At 40.9% G+C, this 16,090-nt stretch overlaps 1 protein-coding gene across 1 annotated transcript in view; it reads left to right on the plus strand.

Moving 5' to 3' along the window:
• The window catches only part of LOC138684745 (chloride channel protein C-like), an 82,290-nt gene extending 66,200 nt beyond the window's left edge, over positions 1-16,090 (plus strand). The window contains exons 14-16 of the mRNA XM_069779314.1: positions 11,522-11,618; positions 12,613-12,708; positions 14,839-16,090. Coding sequence (XP_069635415.1) covers positions 11,522-11,618; positions 12,613-12,708; positions 14,839-15,090 — 445 coding nt within the window. The 3' untranslated portion in view covers positions 15,091-16,090. The remainder of the gene's footprint in view (positions 1-11,521; positions 11,619-12,612; positions 12,709-14,838) is intronic.

Below are 16,090 nucleotides of genomic sequence, written 5' to 3' on the forward strand. Positions count from 1 at the left end.
TGACACCCCTTCTTGCCCCAGTGCGTGTCCAGCGGCCTGAGTACTTGTGTGATGAGTTCTGGGTGCCTTGTCCCCAGCGGGGACCGCGGGTGACTTTGCTGTTCTGCTGTTCTCACCAACACCAGGAAGGGAATGCTCTGCAACCATCCTCTGAAACAAGCCTCCAAAAATGTGATGTGTCATGGAGCTAGTGTATTCATAACCATAAGCAGTTAGGATTCGGGTTTTCCATGTTACTCATAAAATTACAGCTCTTGCAGCACGTAACTGTTAAGACCAAGATGAGAAATGCTGTGAACTTCTTAAAGGAGAAGGATGCTGTTCAATCTCCTACCTTATGAGATCCAATGTAATCCCATGTGGAGCTGACATGACCACAGGCAGAAGAATGATGAGTTATTTTTCAATCTAGTACATCAATAATGTTAAAGTGGAGGAAATGTGGCTTGCCTGGCATATTTTAAAAAAGGTGGCTTGGGGAAGATGCAAAAAGTAATTGCCATGGTGTTTTCCTTGAGAGTTGCCTTGGGCATTATTATTGATTCTCAAACGTGGTTGTTTTGTTTTGTTTTGTTTTCTAGTACAAAAATGTTATTAGGTTAAAAAGAAGGGGGCAACAGGCTAATGAAGGGAAAGAAGCAAACAATCTGCTAAGCTTGCATGAAGGCAGCAGCAGCTCATAATTTTTTAATACTGTTTCTCATTTATGTGTTTTTCTGTAACATTTCTTCTCATGAAATAAGCATGGATGAAACACTGTAAATTTGGACCAAATGTAAAAGTTATTCAGTACCTGCCCACACTTGGAAACTGCAGTGATGAGAGTTGCTGTACAAGGACAAAGTGTTATTATGTTTTGTAATACATACGAGTGATTCTGACCCTTTGAAGAGAAAAGGTCAATGTCAGTTCTTACAAAAGCAAGGATTGTGGCCAAGCAGTGTTGGCTGGAACTTGCATGGGCCTACAAATGCACCTCAGTGCTGGCCTGTAGCAAACACCCAGATATTCCAATTTTATTTAAAAAACCCACAAATAAACACCCCTCCCCCCCCTTCCCCCCCAAATCTTCCAGATCTCCCTAGTGGGGCCAGATTTTTCTCCTACTCTTTGTGATCTGGATGGTTACCTACTGGGGATCAAGATGAGATCACCAAACACGTTTTTACATGGGTGACCTAAATCTGAAGCTGTTATCTTCCCCAGTTGAGTAAGCAGTAGAGACTAAAACCAAAAGCAACTACTAAAGAAAACTCCTTGGCTTTAAAATTGTTAAAGAGGAAGCAAACTGTAGCTGAGAAGCAAGTTTCCAAAACAAAGATCTCCTTGGAGTAATATTTTGACACTTTGCCATAGGCAGAGCTCTGTGCATGCCTGGGAAACCCTTGCAGAATTCGGTTTGAGGAACGTGTGGCTGATGAACTTGATGAACAGCATTGATGGGGGTGATTGACTTACTGTGTGCAACGCAGAGGGTTGAGGGACTTGCCCCCCCCTTCATTTCTCCCACAGTAATGATGATACTTGCACATCAGAATAAAACATCTATTCTTTTGCACTGCAGCTGAAATGCCACCGCTGTCTCCCCCAGTGACTGCAGGAAGGGAGCTGGGCTGTTATGAATGTGTTAGCCCAGAGTCTGCTGAGAGCTATAAATGTCATGCTCTAAATGGCATGCCCTCCTGGCTAGGTGGAATTCATTCTTCGGAGAGACCTGAGGATAGGACCACTGCCTTCCTTCCCAGGAAGTTTCTGCCAGACACTGCGTGAGGCTGTAAATGCATATTGAGGAGTTGTTGGGAGGTCCCCTGGCTCTCTCTTGCCTTGGCTGCTCTAGTCTGTGGCTCCAGATCCTCCTCCAGTGGGAAAAGATAGAGTTATGCTTCTGCCTAATTTCTGTGAGACCAAAACTGAAAAAAGAGCTATTTTTTCACTTCCACATATGTTACAATGTACTGGTGTAGGGCCATTGTGGGGCAATGAAGTGGTTCTTTGACATGATGAAGAGATTAGACACATCATCACTTGTGTTTTGCCGCTCCATCTTCTTTGCCAGAGGTTACTTTATAATGTAAACCACAGTAAAAACAGAAGACATAGAGGATTTGAGGAGGAAAGCTGTAGGTAACGAATTTCTTTTCCCTGGCTGTGGACATGGCTGGGATAGAACATGGAGGGTGATGATACCTCACGGTCATCAGCAACGTCTTTGCTGCCGTGCTGTGCATCCTCACTTCCCTCCACACGCATCTGTAACGCTCATGTACTCTCTGATTTCTTCCACCAAAATGGATGACAATGTGCTCTCTACCTAGGTGCTTTTTTTCTGAGATGTGGTTTATGCTTTATTATATGTAGGTTTCCTGCATATTTGTGACTGACGAATACCATGTTCCTTCCAGGAACTGTTCTGATGTTGGTGGCTTTTCTTGCTTTTACTTCACTTTGCCAAGGAAAATGAAGGAGCAGGGTTTCCGTACCGCAGTTAAATCCTCCTGGTATTCACTGAAGAAAAGCAGGTGGATGCTGGTGTCTTGTTAGGCCAGGATCCGTCCCCTCCTTTTCCTTTGAGGAGAAGTGGGGCAGAGAGGCAGAAGCTGGAGTGCTGCCCAGCAATCTTAATTTCTGCCTTGAACATGGCTATGAGACAACTTTTCTGGAGAAACTACTGGGCTGATGAATACCACTGAGTAGCCTGTTTGGGAATTTTACCATAAAAAAGAAGCCATTTTGTTCATGCCTGAACCTCTCAGATCTGTACAATACATAGCTCTCCTGTCGTAAGGCTGAAGGCTGGATTCCTTGTTTTTGCCTTTGCACTCTTACCTACACAGCTGTTAGCCATTGCTCTGCATTTTGTTTGTCTACCTTTTAGCTGAAGGAAAATTTTTTTTGCTTGATTTAATTTGATTGGGAGAAAGTAATTATGCAGAAACCACAGTATCTCTGACTGTAAGCAGACTGTACAGAAGATATCTGTCTAAGCAGAAATGGGTAAAACTTGGTTTTCTGCTACTTCTGTGCAGGATGTGACATTTCTGGCATCGTGCCTGCATTTTTGTGTGTATTTTTTCACCTAAGAAACCCATCTCTTCCCACCCATCAAGTTTACCGAAACTTCAGCATTTGTGGTTGATGGAAATTGTTATTTTTAGGCCCAAAAGAAATTTCAATAAAAATATTGTAGGTAAAGTTGTCAAAACTCCTTGTAGTTTACCATGTTTGTTTGAATTGTTTTATTACACATTTTGATATGCTATATGGGAGTGTATTGACTGTGCAATTGCCTTACTCAAACTACGTTTGTTTGATACAAGTGAAGTGTTCAGAGTCCCTAATTCCCGTTTTCAGAACAAAGTTGGGAATCTAAGATCCTTTCAAAAAATAGAACTTTGTGCTCTAAATCAGAAAAGAAATATATTCAAAAGCTGTGGTCTTTGTGTGGTTGAAAAGCTACCAAAGCCGGGACTTTCAGAAATGCCTAGTGACTGGAAGCATGGCTTCCCATCTGAAGACATTTCACAAGGTCTAATATTCCGGAAAACCAATTTTATCCCTCTTAAAACAAAGCGTAATTACTTCTGAAGGTCTTGTTGCGAAAGGTGAGTTAGAGCCTGCTCCTCAGCGTAATCACACCAATAGCTCTAAGTTTTGTGAGCTTTCCGTACAAACGCCCAGCTGGGCTGAGCCAAAGCCGCGCGGGCCCGCAGAGCGGACGCCCCTGGCCAACCCAGCGGGACCCCACCGCTCGCACAGGGCTGGATGTGGAAACTTCCTTCAGTGAGGCTGGGAGCGCTGGCGAGGATGCTGAAGGTTCCATCTTTCCGCCTCAGAAACTCAGGGGAGGTAGTCAACATCCGCTTGGCCGGCAGCAAACTCCCCGCTCTAATTTCTCGCTCGAAGGATGTCAGGTCTAACGGAGCCGGCCTGCCAGAGCTGCACCTGAGAGGAGGATTTCTGCCTCAGGTTAGGCCCTGGTCCGGAGCCAGAAGAACTGCCAGTGGAGGGAGCCAAACTACATTTCTCCTTGCAATACTTATTTTGCTGCTCTTCTTGCTGCACTGCACTTTCTGCTTCCTTCGTGGCAGGAGGAAGCCAGGTACAGAACAGTGTGTGCTCATAAACCTCCTACTCGATGGTTCTGCTTTAATTTCCCTGCTTGTAAACTGGTATGGGAAGGGAGATACTCTGCTTTCCGCAATCAGAAGACATGGTAGAGCAGCTGTTCCCAGTAACAGTAATGACACTATTGCTGAGACAAACATTTTCACGATGATGCATGGGAACACTAAATCCAAACCACATTGTTTAGCTAATGCATGCTTTCACTCTGCTAAAGGGGAATGTCACATAACTGAAAGTAAATTGAAGAGATCAGGGTTTAGAAAATATGACAAAGTTGAAAACTTAAAGCTGTATTACACAGTAACATCTTTTAGCAGAGAAATCATTGATCCAAAGTGGTGTGTGTACGTGTATTTTATGGCAGTTTATTAGGTATGACTCGCCTCTGGTCAGTCCAGTGAACAGAAACTGTTGTGAGTCAGGAATGCTTTCTGCCAAGCACCTCAGTAAAACTGAGCATAGCATATTGATATGTGCTGTGGGAAAGGAGACCTAGCATTGCAACATATCATAGATATGTCAGGCTGTAGGTATGGTTTCTGGTATTTTTCTTTAATCTGCCCTCCCAGTTGGGACTAATGAAACACTGCTCTCAAGGCGTGTGCGTGCGCATGTGTGCGGAGTCCACACACACTTGTTTAATAAGGCAATACCTTTATTTTTCTTAGCAAAAGGAGAAGTACTTGCCTTCAGTAAGCAATGCAGTGCAACAGCTTAGGGATAAATGGAAAGTTAAAGATGAATTGAGACCTGAAACATCTAATTCATAAATTAATTACTGAGCTTAGCAGTATCTACCTCACTATTGCAACAGCCTTGCTGCTGGCACTCTTGAAACAATTGATACAGGTTTGAAAGCTTCTTGGAGAGCCTTTTCCTTCTGGCACTGTTGTGGAGAGGTTGCTAAGTTTAGATCACAGGAATGCAAAGTTACTCAATCAAACACAGAAGTCTGCAAAGTTCATGCAATAAATGGAGATAAAAATGAGGGTTTGTTTCTTACTAGAGGATCATGGACAGCTTTCCTCCTTCCTCCTCCTCGTGGCTTTGCTGTAAGTTTTGGGCAATGGTGATTCTACCAGGTCTAATCAAAGCTAGAAACACTGTTGGCAGCGGTTTGAAGGCTGCATTTAAACTCAGCCAGCAAAGAAGAAAAAAAGGGGAGGGGGAGCACGTTAGGGACTTGAAAACTATTTTTAGGTGTGTGGACTAGGGAGCTCACGGCAATATCAAAGTGCTTTTGTGATTACTTGGTTTTCATGTTAGAGGGTAGAGTCTGTCAGCACATTGTTTGTTTTTACTGTCTGGACTCCTGCTTTTGAAAAGCTGATCCAGTTAATTTCAGTGATACGCTGTACAGTAATCTTGCCTATTAAAATAAATGGAATCCAGCACTTTCAACAAAAGCCCTCGACATTATGATCCTCCCATGTATTGTCAGGGTCCTGGGGCACTGCAGCTCATGAATAACACGGAGGAAGGTTTATAGAGTCTGCGGCAGTGGTTTTATTTCGTATCCGAAGTGCGAAAATTTTCTTCCAAAGAACAACATTATATGATACTTTTAAAATTAGTAGGCCTGTTTGGCCATACAAATAATTGTGCAGGTGCTGTAGGACTTTGTGACAGAGCCCTTTGGAGGGAAAACTGGAGTGTTGCAGAGGCTGTGTGCTAACTCAAAAAGCCAAATTAAAAACGTATGCAGCCTCGCTGCAGCATGTGGGTGGCTTTTAGGCAAGTGCAGAGTGTTGTTAAATGTTGAAATCAAATATAGGCATGGGGAAAACTGGTGCGTGAATGGAAAGACTGATCACATACTTGTCCTGTCATTTAAATGTGTGGTAGGTTCCTCTGAAATTGAAAATCTGCCTGGTAACAAGCCAGCTGGTAGGGAAATACTAATCTGATCCTAAGTCTTCATCCTTTTCTAAAATCTAGCCTTACTGTAGGTTTGAAATGCTAAGTTTGCTTTTGCAATTTATTAACAGCTGCCTTTGCATTTTCATGTTGAGGCTGTGGACTTACTGTCTGCTCATTCACCCTGACGATGGTGCCCATAAAACCAGGCAGCTGGCAACTTAAGTAATGAATATTAACCTCAAAACATAGCTCTGAGGTGGAAGAAATCCCTGGTTTGTAGATCTGAAAACTGAGGTACAGAGATTAAATATTTATTCAGCATCCTTTGAAAGGCTGTGGCATGGACAGGATTTGATCTTTGCTCTGGAAAACCTCAGTCCAGTACTTGATAATAACCTTTTGATCATCTTGTAGGTAAAATGCCAAAAATTCATGCAAAACCCCTTCTTGGTTTGAAGAACAAAATATTAAGTAAACATTAATGATTTATGCTGCCTTACCTGAAACAACCCTGTAACCCTGCGATTTTGCTGTATAAGATGAAGATTTGGTGGATTTTAGAACAGTTCCTGGTATGTGATGATCTAGTCCTTATCCACTGTCTAGCTCACCACATGCAGAATACTCTTTTTTACCAGTTAAAAAAAGGCCCAATGCTATGTAAAGCCAGGAAAAATGCATTTAGTATAGTAGCGGTGATCTTACCAAGAACATAATGTAACAACTATTCTTAAATAGAATTTAAATTTTACAGTCCATGTAAAAAGTTACTCTTGGTGTGCCCTTTTGCAAGAGTTGCATGCCTATGCTAGAACTTCTGCTGAGAGCAGAGCAGTGATCAAATCCTGCAAGATCCTCTAAGCACTCCTTTCATTTTGACTGCTGTGAAAGTTGAAGGTGCAAGACACCAAGTCTTAGCCGCAGCAAGTTTTCAGAGACTTGTTGATACTGTAAAATAATTTATACCAGCCAGGTATGAGGATGAGGAAGGACCACGAAGAGAGTTTCAGGGTGCGTTATTTTAGTGTGCCATTTATTGTTACTTATTACTGTTCTTCTGTCATCATTTTTTCAAACTGACTGACATAAATCAAAATTTAGTAATTGATGTCACTGGGTTTTAAACATGTTTGAGAGAAGCCATGAGACAACAGGTTTTTAATACACGGAAGGGACATTTGTTTTATTCTGGTCAGAATATGTTAATCACTGGTCCTCACTGAGTTGGATATTGGCCAGAACATCAGATACAATCAACTCAAGAATGAAAACAATGCAGGTACCTTTGGTGGATTACTGCAGGAGAAATAAGCCTAAAGCTCTCTGAAGCAAGCTAAAAATGATGGTTCAGGTTCTCTAATCCTCCCTCATCCTCCCACCCCACTGTGTAACTATTTTATCCATTCAATTTGGGAGAGTCATGCCCTGAATGCTGTTGCCAGTGACATCACCTTTTAATCTTCCTTCTGTTCATTTGCAGCTACTTTGGAGCTGCAGTTTCTTTTATGTCACTCCCCCAATATTTAGAATTTGTAGTTTCCTCAGATAATTGGCCATCTTGACAAGAAGAGTGACACAATCAGCTGTCAGATACTTTTCATTCCTGACTTCCATGCCAAATCTGACATGTGGATATTGGGATAATAATGTGTTATCTTAATTAGGTGTACCTTCATGATGAATGCTTTATAACAGATAGAGCATATGAAACTACTGCAATGCCTTGCCAGGGTATCTTTGAAATGAGATTCCCTACTTAAGGGTTTTCTTCCTTCTTAAATAAATAAAGAGTAAACGAACAATTGCAGAGTCCAAGTCTGAATCCTAGTACTTCCTGTTAAACCTCACAAAATAGTGCAAGAAACATGTTTGGTCTGCTTTCTAAGGCTTGATGATGTGATAGGAAGGATGTTGTATGTAACATCAAAGAGTGATGTTGTTATACCTCTGAAGCATGACTTCTGGAAGTCCAAGTGAAATAATGTATGTTCATTTTTCTCCTGAATATGGCAGTTTTTAGTAGGCTTGGATTCTTATCAGAAATGTTCCAATGATTTCCTTCATTGTGTTTGCGTGTGCTTTTTTTTTTTTGACTAGCCAAATTTCTCTCACACTTCCCAAAGCCCTGTTAAGTGACTCCCTGCTGGGTTTAGTTAAGAGTGGTGCCGAGCAAATTGCAAGCTGCCAAAACCGGTCAACAAACCAGCGATGAGCAAATGTTTCTGCTCTTTCAGCTCATGGTGAATGTTGCTGTTTTTTTAATTCCAGCCCATGATGTTCAAGTGGAAAATGGTGAAGTCTGGACTACGGACAGGCCTGAACAGTGTTTTGGACCTGAGCATACAGAGTCTGGCAAAGGATCAGGGTGGATCATAACTTTCGCACTTGACGTCTATATATTCATGTTAGGATTAAAGTCTTGAGAGTATTCCTGGCCCAGTGATCATCCTTGAAATCAACTTCTTGGAGCTGTACATGATGGTCTCGGAGCAGAATTTAGATCTGTGTATTTATATCTCACTTAGAACAATTACAGACCTGTTTGTGAAAGACCATAAAATGTGAACCTTTTGAGAGCCCTGCAGAACAAAGTGTGTAATGCACCAAAGGTAATTCATAGGGCATGACTGGATTAATTTCTTTTCTATGTCCTCTGCTGTAGTGAGTATATTATGAGTATATTGTGTTTTCCTCCCTTTCCTCCTCCAACTGTAGCCTGAGGGGAATAGATCTTGCCTGTTGTAACACGCCTGTACTGTTCTTTTTAGTGTGTTCTCTTCGTTGTCCTCAAATCCAAGTCCATTAATTGTTTATGTGACATGTCCATATGCTGGCATGCACATGGCAAGAGGCTTAGGGCAAGCCAGTGACTTTCCCAGGAGGGGAAACATGAGCCCAGGGCGAAGTATTTCCTCAGTGGAGTTTTCTCAGCAGTTAGCTCTGCTGCAGTGTTGTGTTCTCCTTAGTAATCTGAAAGAGATTTTATGATAACCAAAGCCAGTCAGATATTAAATTGAAAAGTTTCAAAAGTTATGAAGCATACTGAATTCCTTGTTTGTCCTGTCAATGGGATGTGCTTTAAAGGTCAGAGCAGGTGACAGACTCCTAATGTTCCTGCCTGTGCCACCGATTTTCTTTAGAGGTGATGTTTTTCCACAACTTATATTCACTCAGGTCTTCACCTGTAAAAGGATGATACCTCTATCCCAGCCAGAGGCATACTTATTTATAAATCCCATTGAGAAGCTTGGATGAGAGAACAAAGCCATGTCTGCATTAACAAAATGCAGATTTCAAGACTGGATCTACAGAGTGGAACAGCTGACTGTTTCAGGAGAAAGGGGACTGCTCTACAATGCTAACCAACTCATGGGAGGTGGAGGTGATAGGATAGGGTCCTTCAAATGTGTGTTCCAAATCTGAGATAAAATGAGGAAGTAGATGCTCCCAAAGTATCTTCAGCTGGAGAAAAAGTGGACTATATAAAAGACCCGAAACACATGAAACTGCAGTTTAATGTAATACATTGGAAACTAGTTTAATGTTCCCTCTTCATGTGTGAAAGCTCAATGGTATTTCATAACAAGTTTACTAATTTTTATTTTTTTTTTACTCTTTACAGTTTTGATTCAGCTTCATCAAATGCAGGACAAAGAAGTATAGAACAGCGAAGGGGAGACTGTTTGGAAAAAAAATAATAGAACGACAAATAGCCTGCTGGTCAGGGCAGCCAGCAGGAATGGGGCGGGACCCTGTCGTACAGATCCCTGTTTATTCAGCATGGAACCTCTCCAACAGGAGGAATTAAGACATGCCATACATAGTCACTAATGTGCTTGTTATGAAGGAGAGTGTGGAGAAAGGGTTTGAACCTAGTTCTCCCATATCCTGTCCCTAGGGAGGGCACTAATCACCAGCTTTTGCATCTGGCAGGCATGTCATCTTAGTGCAAGTCCTCTGCTGTGGAGTGTTAATCCCACCTTGAAGCAGACTAATCTTTCCCAGGAGACATTATGTTAAACCTAGTATTTTTCTGTAACAAGTTTTGGGTTGAACAGATCAATATTTTAGGATACAGAAATATTTATTTGAAAAATTCCCAGCTTATACTTGGTGTTCCAGTCACAGAAGCCACTTTGTACCTCATTTGTATTTCTCTGATGCCCTAATGAAGATTGTGTGTCTGCTCTCCTCTGGGTCCCTCAAGCACATTGTTTAGCAGTGTGTTGCACATCTTTGTACTACTGTAGTAGCTCCTAGTTGTAATCACAGATCAGGGCTAACATGATGTTAAGTATGCTGCAAAACAAAAAGCTTTGTGGTGGTCCCCAGGGTGTTTGTTATCTAAATAGAAGTTAAAAGGCTGGAAGTGGATAGTGTGGATGGAGTGTGTGTAGGGAGCAAGGAAACACTAAGATATAAATGATAATTTCAGATATATTGCTTGTCAAGGCTTTATATGTGTAGTGCAAAAGGGGAGAATAAAAAAAGGTTTGAAATGTTATAATAATTGATAAAGATATCAATTTTCACATGACTAATTCAGCAAGAATATTAAATATCATAATGAACCTAGAGCGCAGTACTGTGAGAGAAGGTTTCGCTGATGATTTAAAATATGACATGAATTTTTTGCAGATCTTGTGTTTTAATGTAGATGTTACTTAAGAAGGATGTGGGAAGGAACAACAGTCTATCTACTTATATTCAGATAATTGTATTTGCTTATTATTTGTATTGTCTTGTTGGGTGCAAACTAGACAGTGCATGAGCTGGTCCTGCCAAGCAGGTTTATCTGGGTCAAGAAGAACATGTAGGTTAGTTGATGTCCTTTAATGTAATTAGCCAAACCTAAACCAGAGAACACCTGTATGATGCTGCTATTGCTGATGGAAATTTAGGAAGGCGAAATATGTGGTCAGACCACTAATACTCTAGAATCATAGAATCATAGATTATCTCAAGTTGGAAGGGACCCCTAAGGATCATAAAGTTCAACTTCCTGTTCCTTGCAGGACTACCTAAAACTAAACCATATGACTAAGAGCATCATCCAGATGCTCCTTGAACTCTGACAGGCTTGGTGCCATGACCACTTCCCTGGGGAGCCTGTTCCAGTGACTGACCACCCTCTCAGTGAAGAACCTTTTCCTAATGTCCAATCTAAACTTCCCCTGATGCAGCTTCTTTCCTATTGCTGGTCACCAGAGAGAGGAGATCAGCACCTCCCCCTCCACTGCCCCCCTTGGGGAAGTTGTAGACTGTGATGAGGTCACCCCTCAGACTTCTCTTCTCCAAGCTGAACAAATCAAGTGATGTCAGCCACTCCTCCTAAGTCTTGCCCTCAAGACCTTTCACCATCTTGGTTGCCCTCGTCTGGACACGCTCTAATAGTTTGATGTCCTTCTTATATCGAGGCGCCCAAAACTGCAAACAGTACTTCAGATACCATCATATATCTGATGCTAAAGCACTGAGTGCTTGCTTTTTAAAATTTGCCCCTTATAATGACTGTAGTCCTCTTCTCTAACCTTAGGTTAGAGCTGTGCATGCTGCTGGAGAATGAGCACATCTTTGAACCACAGACAAATGATGAGACTTTCTCCTCCTCTCATCCTCTCTCCTATGAGAAGGTAACCCCTTTTCTTTCAGTTCTTTCCTTGTTTAATCAGCATGTGTATTGGGTGATTTAGGATGAGCTCTCCACGAACAAAGAATTGATGTAATATATGTGGTAGAGATAAAGAAGTGGTCAGGTACAATTTAAATTAAAGGGTGACCAGAGACCTCCCAGGGACAGCTGTCATAAACTATCGAGTCTGGAAGTTGTGCAAGACTGCTGGCACAGAATTTCCTTGCTCAGATAGGGTGTTCCAATCTTCTCTCTCAACTTCTCTGTGGATAGCAGAATTATTATAATATTTAATTCTGTATGGGATAGCACCTCTCTGAATGATGAGTGTTTATAAAAGCTTTCAAACTTGAAAAGCATGTAGCATTCTTCCCTTTGATAGATGACTAAAGGATTTTTAGGAATAGTAAACATTAAGCGTGGTAGAAGAAAATCATGTGTTACCAAGGCAGGACTGGTAATGTAGTTCTGAGTAATTTATACAGGCACAACTGGAAAGTTGTCATATATTACTGAAGCTTGGTCTGCACATGGGAATCTGGCTGGCAAAACAGTGTTGAGAAGGAGCAGGGCAATTACGGGATGAGGTGCCAGGATGCAAACAGGTACTCCTGTGCAAGAGGGCTGAAGCTCAGCTGATGGCTGATACCAGTTTTGTTGCATTTTTCTGCACTATGCTATCATGTAATTACCACTTAGTGTGTGAATTTTCACAGCGTGAAGAACCTCACCCCTAAGCCAATATAACTTACATTGTCTTAATAGCGATACAGTTACACTAAGGAAAAAAAAATCTTTTTGAACGTTAAGAGTGTTTAATTTTAAATTGCTAATTTAAGCTTTATTGGCAAAAGAATGTATAAAGTTTGGACAAGCTCTGCCAGCGTAGCTCTGCTAGAAAACTTTTCCTGAAGAGTCCAAATGGAAAGCTTTTGAACCTTGGGTTCTAACGTGCAGTGCTGAAGAAAAGAGAAATGGATTCTTGCCTATTCCAGATAACAGTGGAGAAGCTGCCCAATCTGTCGCGCCTAACCGTGCTGCTGAATCGCTACACTACAGATCCCCGGTATCAGCAACTCTTCATCAATCTGGTAAGACTGAAGCCAACTCTAAAAACAAACATTTCCTCCATGAACAATGTGTTTGTTATATTTTCTCATTTGTTTATGATGGCTGTGTCAGCCGCACTGATTTACATAAACACTGCCAATCCTGGGACGTTACATTCTCAACAAAAGTAGCTGAGTACAAACAGCATTCCGAAGTTTTAATTCATATTGTATAAACATAACAGATGTTGATAAAATGAGCCAAAAAGAAAATACAACAAAGGAGACCATTTCAAGGGGGCTTTTGATTAAAATACATTCCAGATTGACAAAATGATACAATGTTAATGGAATAGATCATTTAAATGTCATTATTTGGCTCTTATAGTCCTATAAAGCAAATATAAAGCAACACTTTTGAGATTTTAGGCTCCATTACAGTACAGTGCCTATACATCAACTTATAAATAAAGCTATATTTCTTTCCCCTTTCCTTTTTTTTTTTAATCCCTGCTATGACATTGCCACATTTATTTCCTAAATACTGTACTAAAATACTGGTCCAAAAGCAATAATGTGTTTGGTATACTGAATAAGGCCTAAAATAAATATGTTATAAACAAAATAAATGTAGTTTCTGCCTTGGTGAGTTTCCAGTCTACAGCATTGAAACTGAGGTGGGGGACACTGGGAAATCCAGGCCAGAGAGCCCAATTCAGATGGGTTTTATTTAAAAAGATACAAAACCTGCTCCTGTTTACTCATGTGGAAAGAAGATGGGACTGAATTTGAGATCCATCTAGTCTGAATTTCTTGCTTTGAGAATAGCTGGAAGCAGAGAAAAGTAACAAAGCCCACAATGCTCCTAATATGCATTATCTAGTTTGGTTTAAGAGTCTCCTTTTAATAGATGGAGAAACGGAGGTGGAGAGAGGACACAAGGCTTTCCAAAGTTCAAGAGGAGGTCATACATAGGAGTAGAAGCCAGTTCGGCTGAGACCCAGTCCAGTGCTTGCACCATTGGGACACACAACTTTTTTGTTATGGGAAACCTATTGCACTCAATTAGTTTTAACATTGATAGCTAACTTTTTAGTACCTTATGTGATCCCTGAAGCACAAAGTTTAGTATCCCTTCCAACAACTTGTTATTATCACTCAGGAACACTCTGCTTTTGATATCCACAGAAATATCCATTGTGAGTTCTTGGGCGTAATGATATCCTGTGGCAATGAGTTCCACAGCAAAATTATATTTGGTATAGAAAGAGGAAACCTTTTTACCTTTAATTTTTGTCCTCCTTATGTCTTTGAATGTCTCGTCAGTCCTGTACATGAAAGAGGGATAAGACACGTGTCCCTCTATACTGTGCATTTATTTATATTATTTTATTATGTCTTTGTTTCATTTTTCCTCTGTCTGGGAAAGCATACACTTGGGAAGTGTAATACACCTTCTTTGACAGAACTGGCCAAGTCATGAGAAGGATACTGTAGAATTATGTGAAAAGTAAAAACTTAGTGAACACCTATATAAGCTATAAAGACCAGCTTGGTTAACAATAAAATGGTCTTTAGCTCTGTTCCTATCAAGAAACAGTTATAACCCTCATAGTTTTCAGTGACCAGAGTTTAGTACTTGCAGTCCCTCTTCTTCTCAGAGCCATATGATTGTTTTCTTTGTCCTCTTCCTCGCAGTCTATGTTTCTGTGTGAATTGACTTTTATAAGCATTTACTGCAAAATATTACAGGATGTCATAAATGGTTGTGTAATGAGATAGCAGCTATAAAAAAATCTTAAGACTTAATAAATATTGGGGTCACTGACTATTTCCAAGTAAAAACTCAGACCATATCAATGGAGCTCAATTTTGCTTTTCTAGCCTGTTAGATTTGGGTACATTCCAGTCATAATAGTTTATTTAGAGTGAACCTGATGGTTTACCAAAAAAGAAAGTGTTTTTTTACTATGGTATTTCCGGATGCTTTAGGTATAATTGGGAATGGGGAAGAGCGAGAGAAGAACTAATGTTCTTACTGGCTCCTGTCCCTCAAGCCTGCTACCTCTCTCTCCCCTGCCTCCTTCCTCTGCCTTGCCTTTCCACTCCCGTGGCAGGGGTGCACTCGTGCTTTTGTGTTCTCCCTATGTCTTCTCTCTCTTTGCCTTACAGGACCCATACATAAACAAATCTGCCATGTCAGTCCAAGCTCATTTCTCGCTGCAACGCACCTACATCATCTTTCGCACCCTGGGGCTGCGCCACCTCACTGTTGTTGACCGGCAGAACCGAGTGGTTGGGGTGATCACCAGGAAGGACCTGATGCCTTTCCCACTGGAGGAGAGGCTGCGGCTCCAGCTGGCACCACGGAGCCCTGATGTGGGTGAGCAGCCCCTGGATTCAAGGCCATGGATGTGTTCTTAGACTTTGTCACTTCTTTTTGAGCCTATGTTCTTCTTCAGGAAAAAAATAATCAGAGCTTTTCCACTTGATCCCTCCTGGAGAAGAGATGCTTAAAAGCTGTTGTAATGGGGATTCTAGCCCAGAGCTATGTCTCTTCAGCTGTTTGGTAATTGCAAAATTCATTAATTTAAATGCTTGTGAGACAAAGTAAGAATTCATGTGTTTATGGAAGATGTACATAAAATCAGACATGAAGGACGGATATCAAGAATGCTTTTGTCACACTGTGTCTATGCCTTCCAGTGAAAAAATGTCATAACCATTAGCAGCAGTTATGTTGGCAAAGCCTTTCAGTGAGGACTAAATCTTCAACCTCTGAGTATCTGCCTGTTAAAAAGGAGAATGTTTCCATATCAGTGTTCTTATGTTGAAATATGTATGTCTAACTGAGAGGAAATATTGCCCTGAGAGAGGTGAGCAACTGAAAGAAACAAGGGATTGGCCTTTCTTATTGGTCTATGTGTACTAGCAATTGAAAGGAAGAATTGTATATAAGAGAAAGATATTGACTGTGGGGCTCCTGCCAAATTCCCATCACACTTCTCAGTGAGAGAAACTTGACATGGTTTTCTGTTGCCTACATTTCTTTCAATTTTTTCAACTCCTAGAATAGGCTCTCTTTCTCTCCTTCCATCTGATTTGATAACATTTTTAGTTAAGTTCATTTGCAGTGAGGTATGGGGCAAATTCTAATAAATGATAAATTGTGAAGTAGTTTTTGTGTATATAGCTGCATATTTACAAAGCACAGATTAAATAATTCTTCATGATTTTGGCGTCATACAATGTTTGACACCTTGGAAAGTGTTGTTTGTTAATAAATTAATGTGAACAATTTTTTGGATAAAGACGCTTTTAGATTTCCCTCTATGACTATGTAATTGATGTTTAATTTTTTTCTGTTAAATACCAGAGGGATTCCCACAGATTTGGATATTAAAATCAAACATGTACGAAGGAA

Source organism: Haliaeetus albicilla, chromosome 3 (genome assembly GCF_947461875.1).
Source record: "Haliaeetus albicilla chromosome 3, bHalAlb1.1, whole genome shotgun sequence".
NCBI lineage: Eukaryota > Metazoa > Chordata > Aves > Accipitriformes > Accipitridae > Haliaeetus > Haliaeetus albicilla.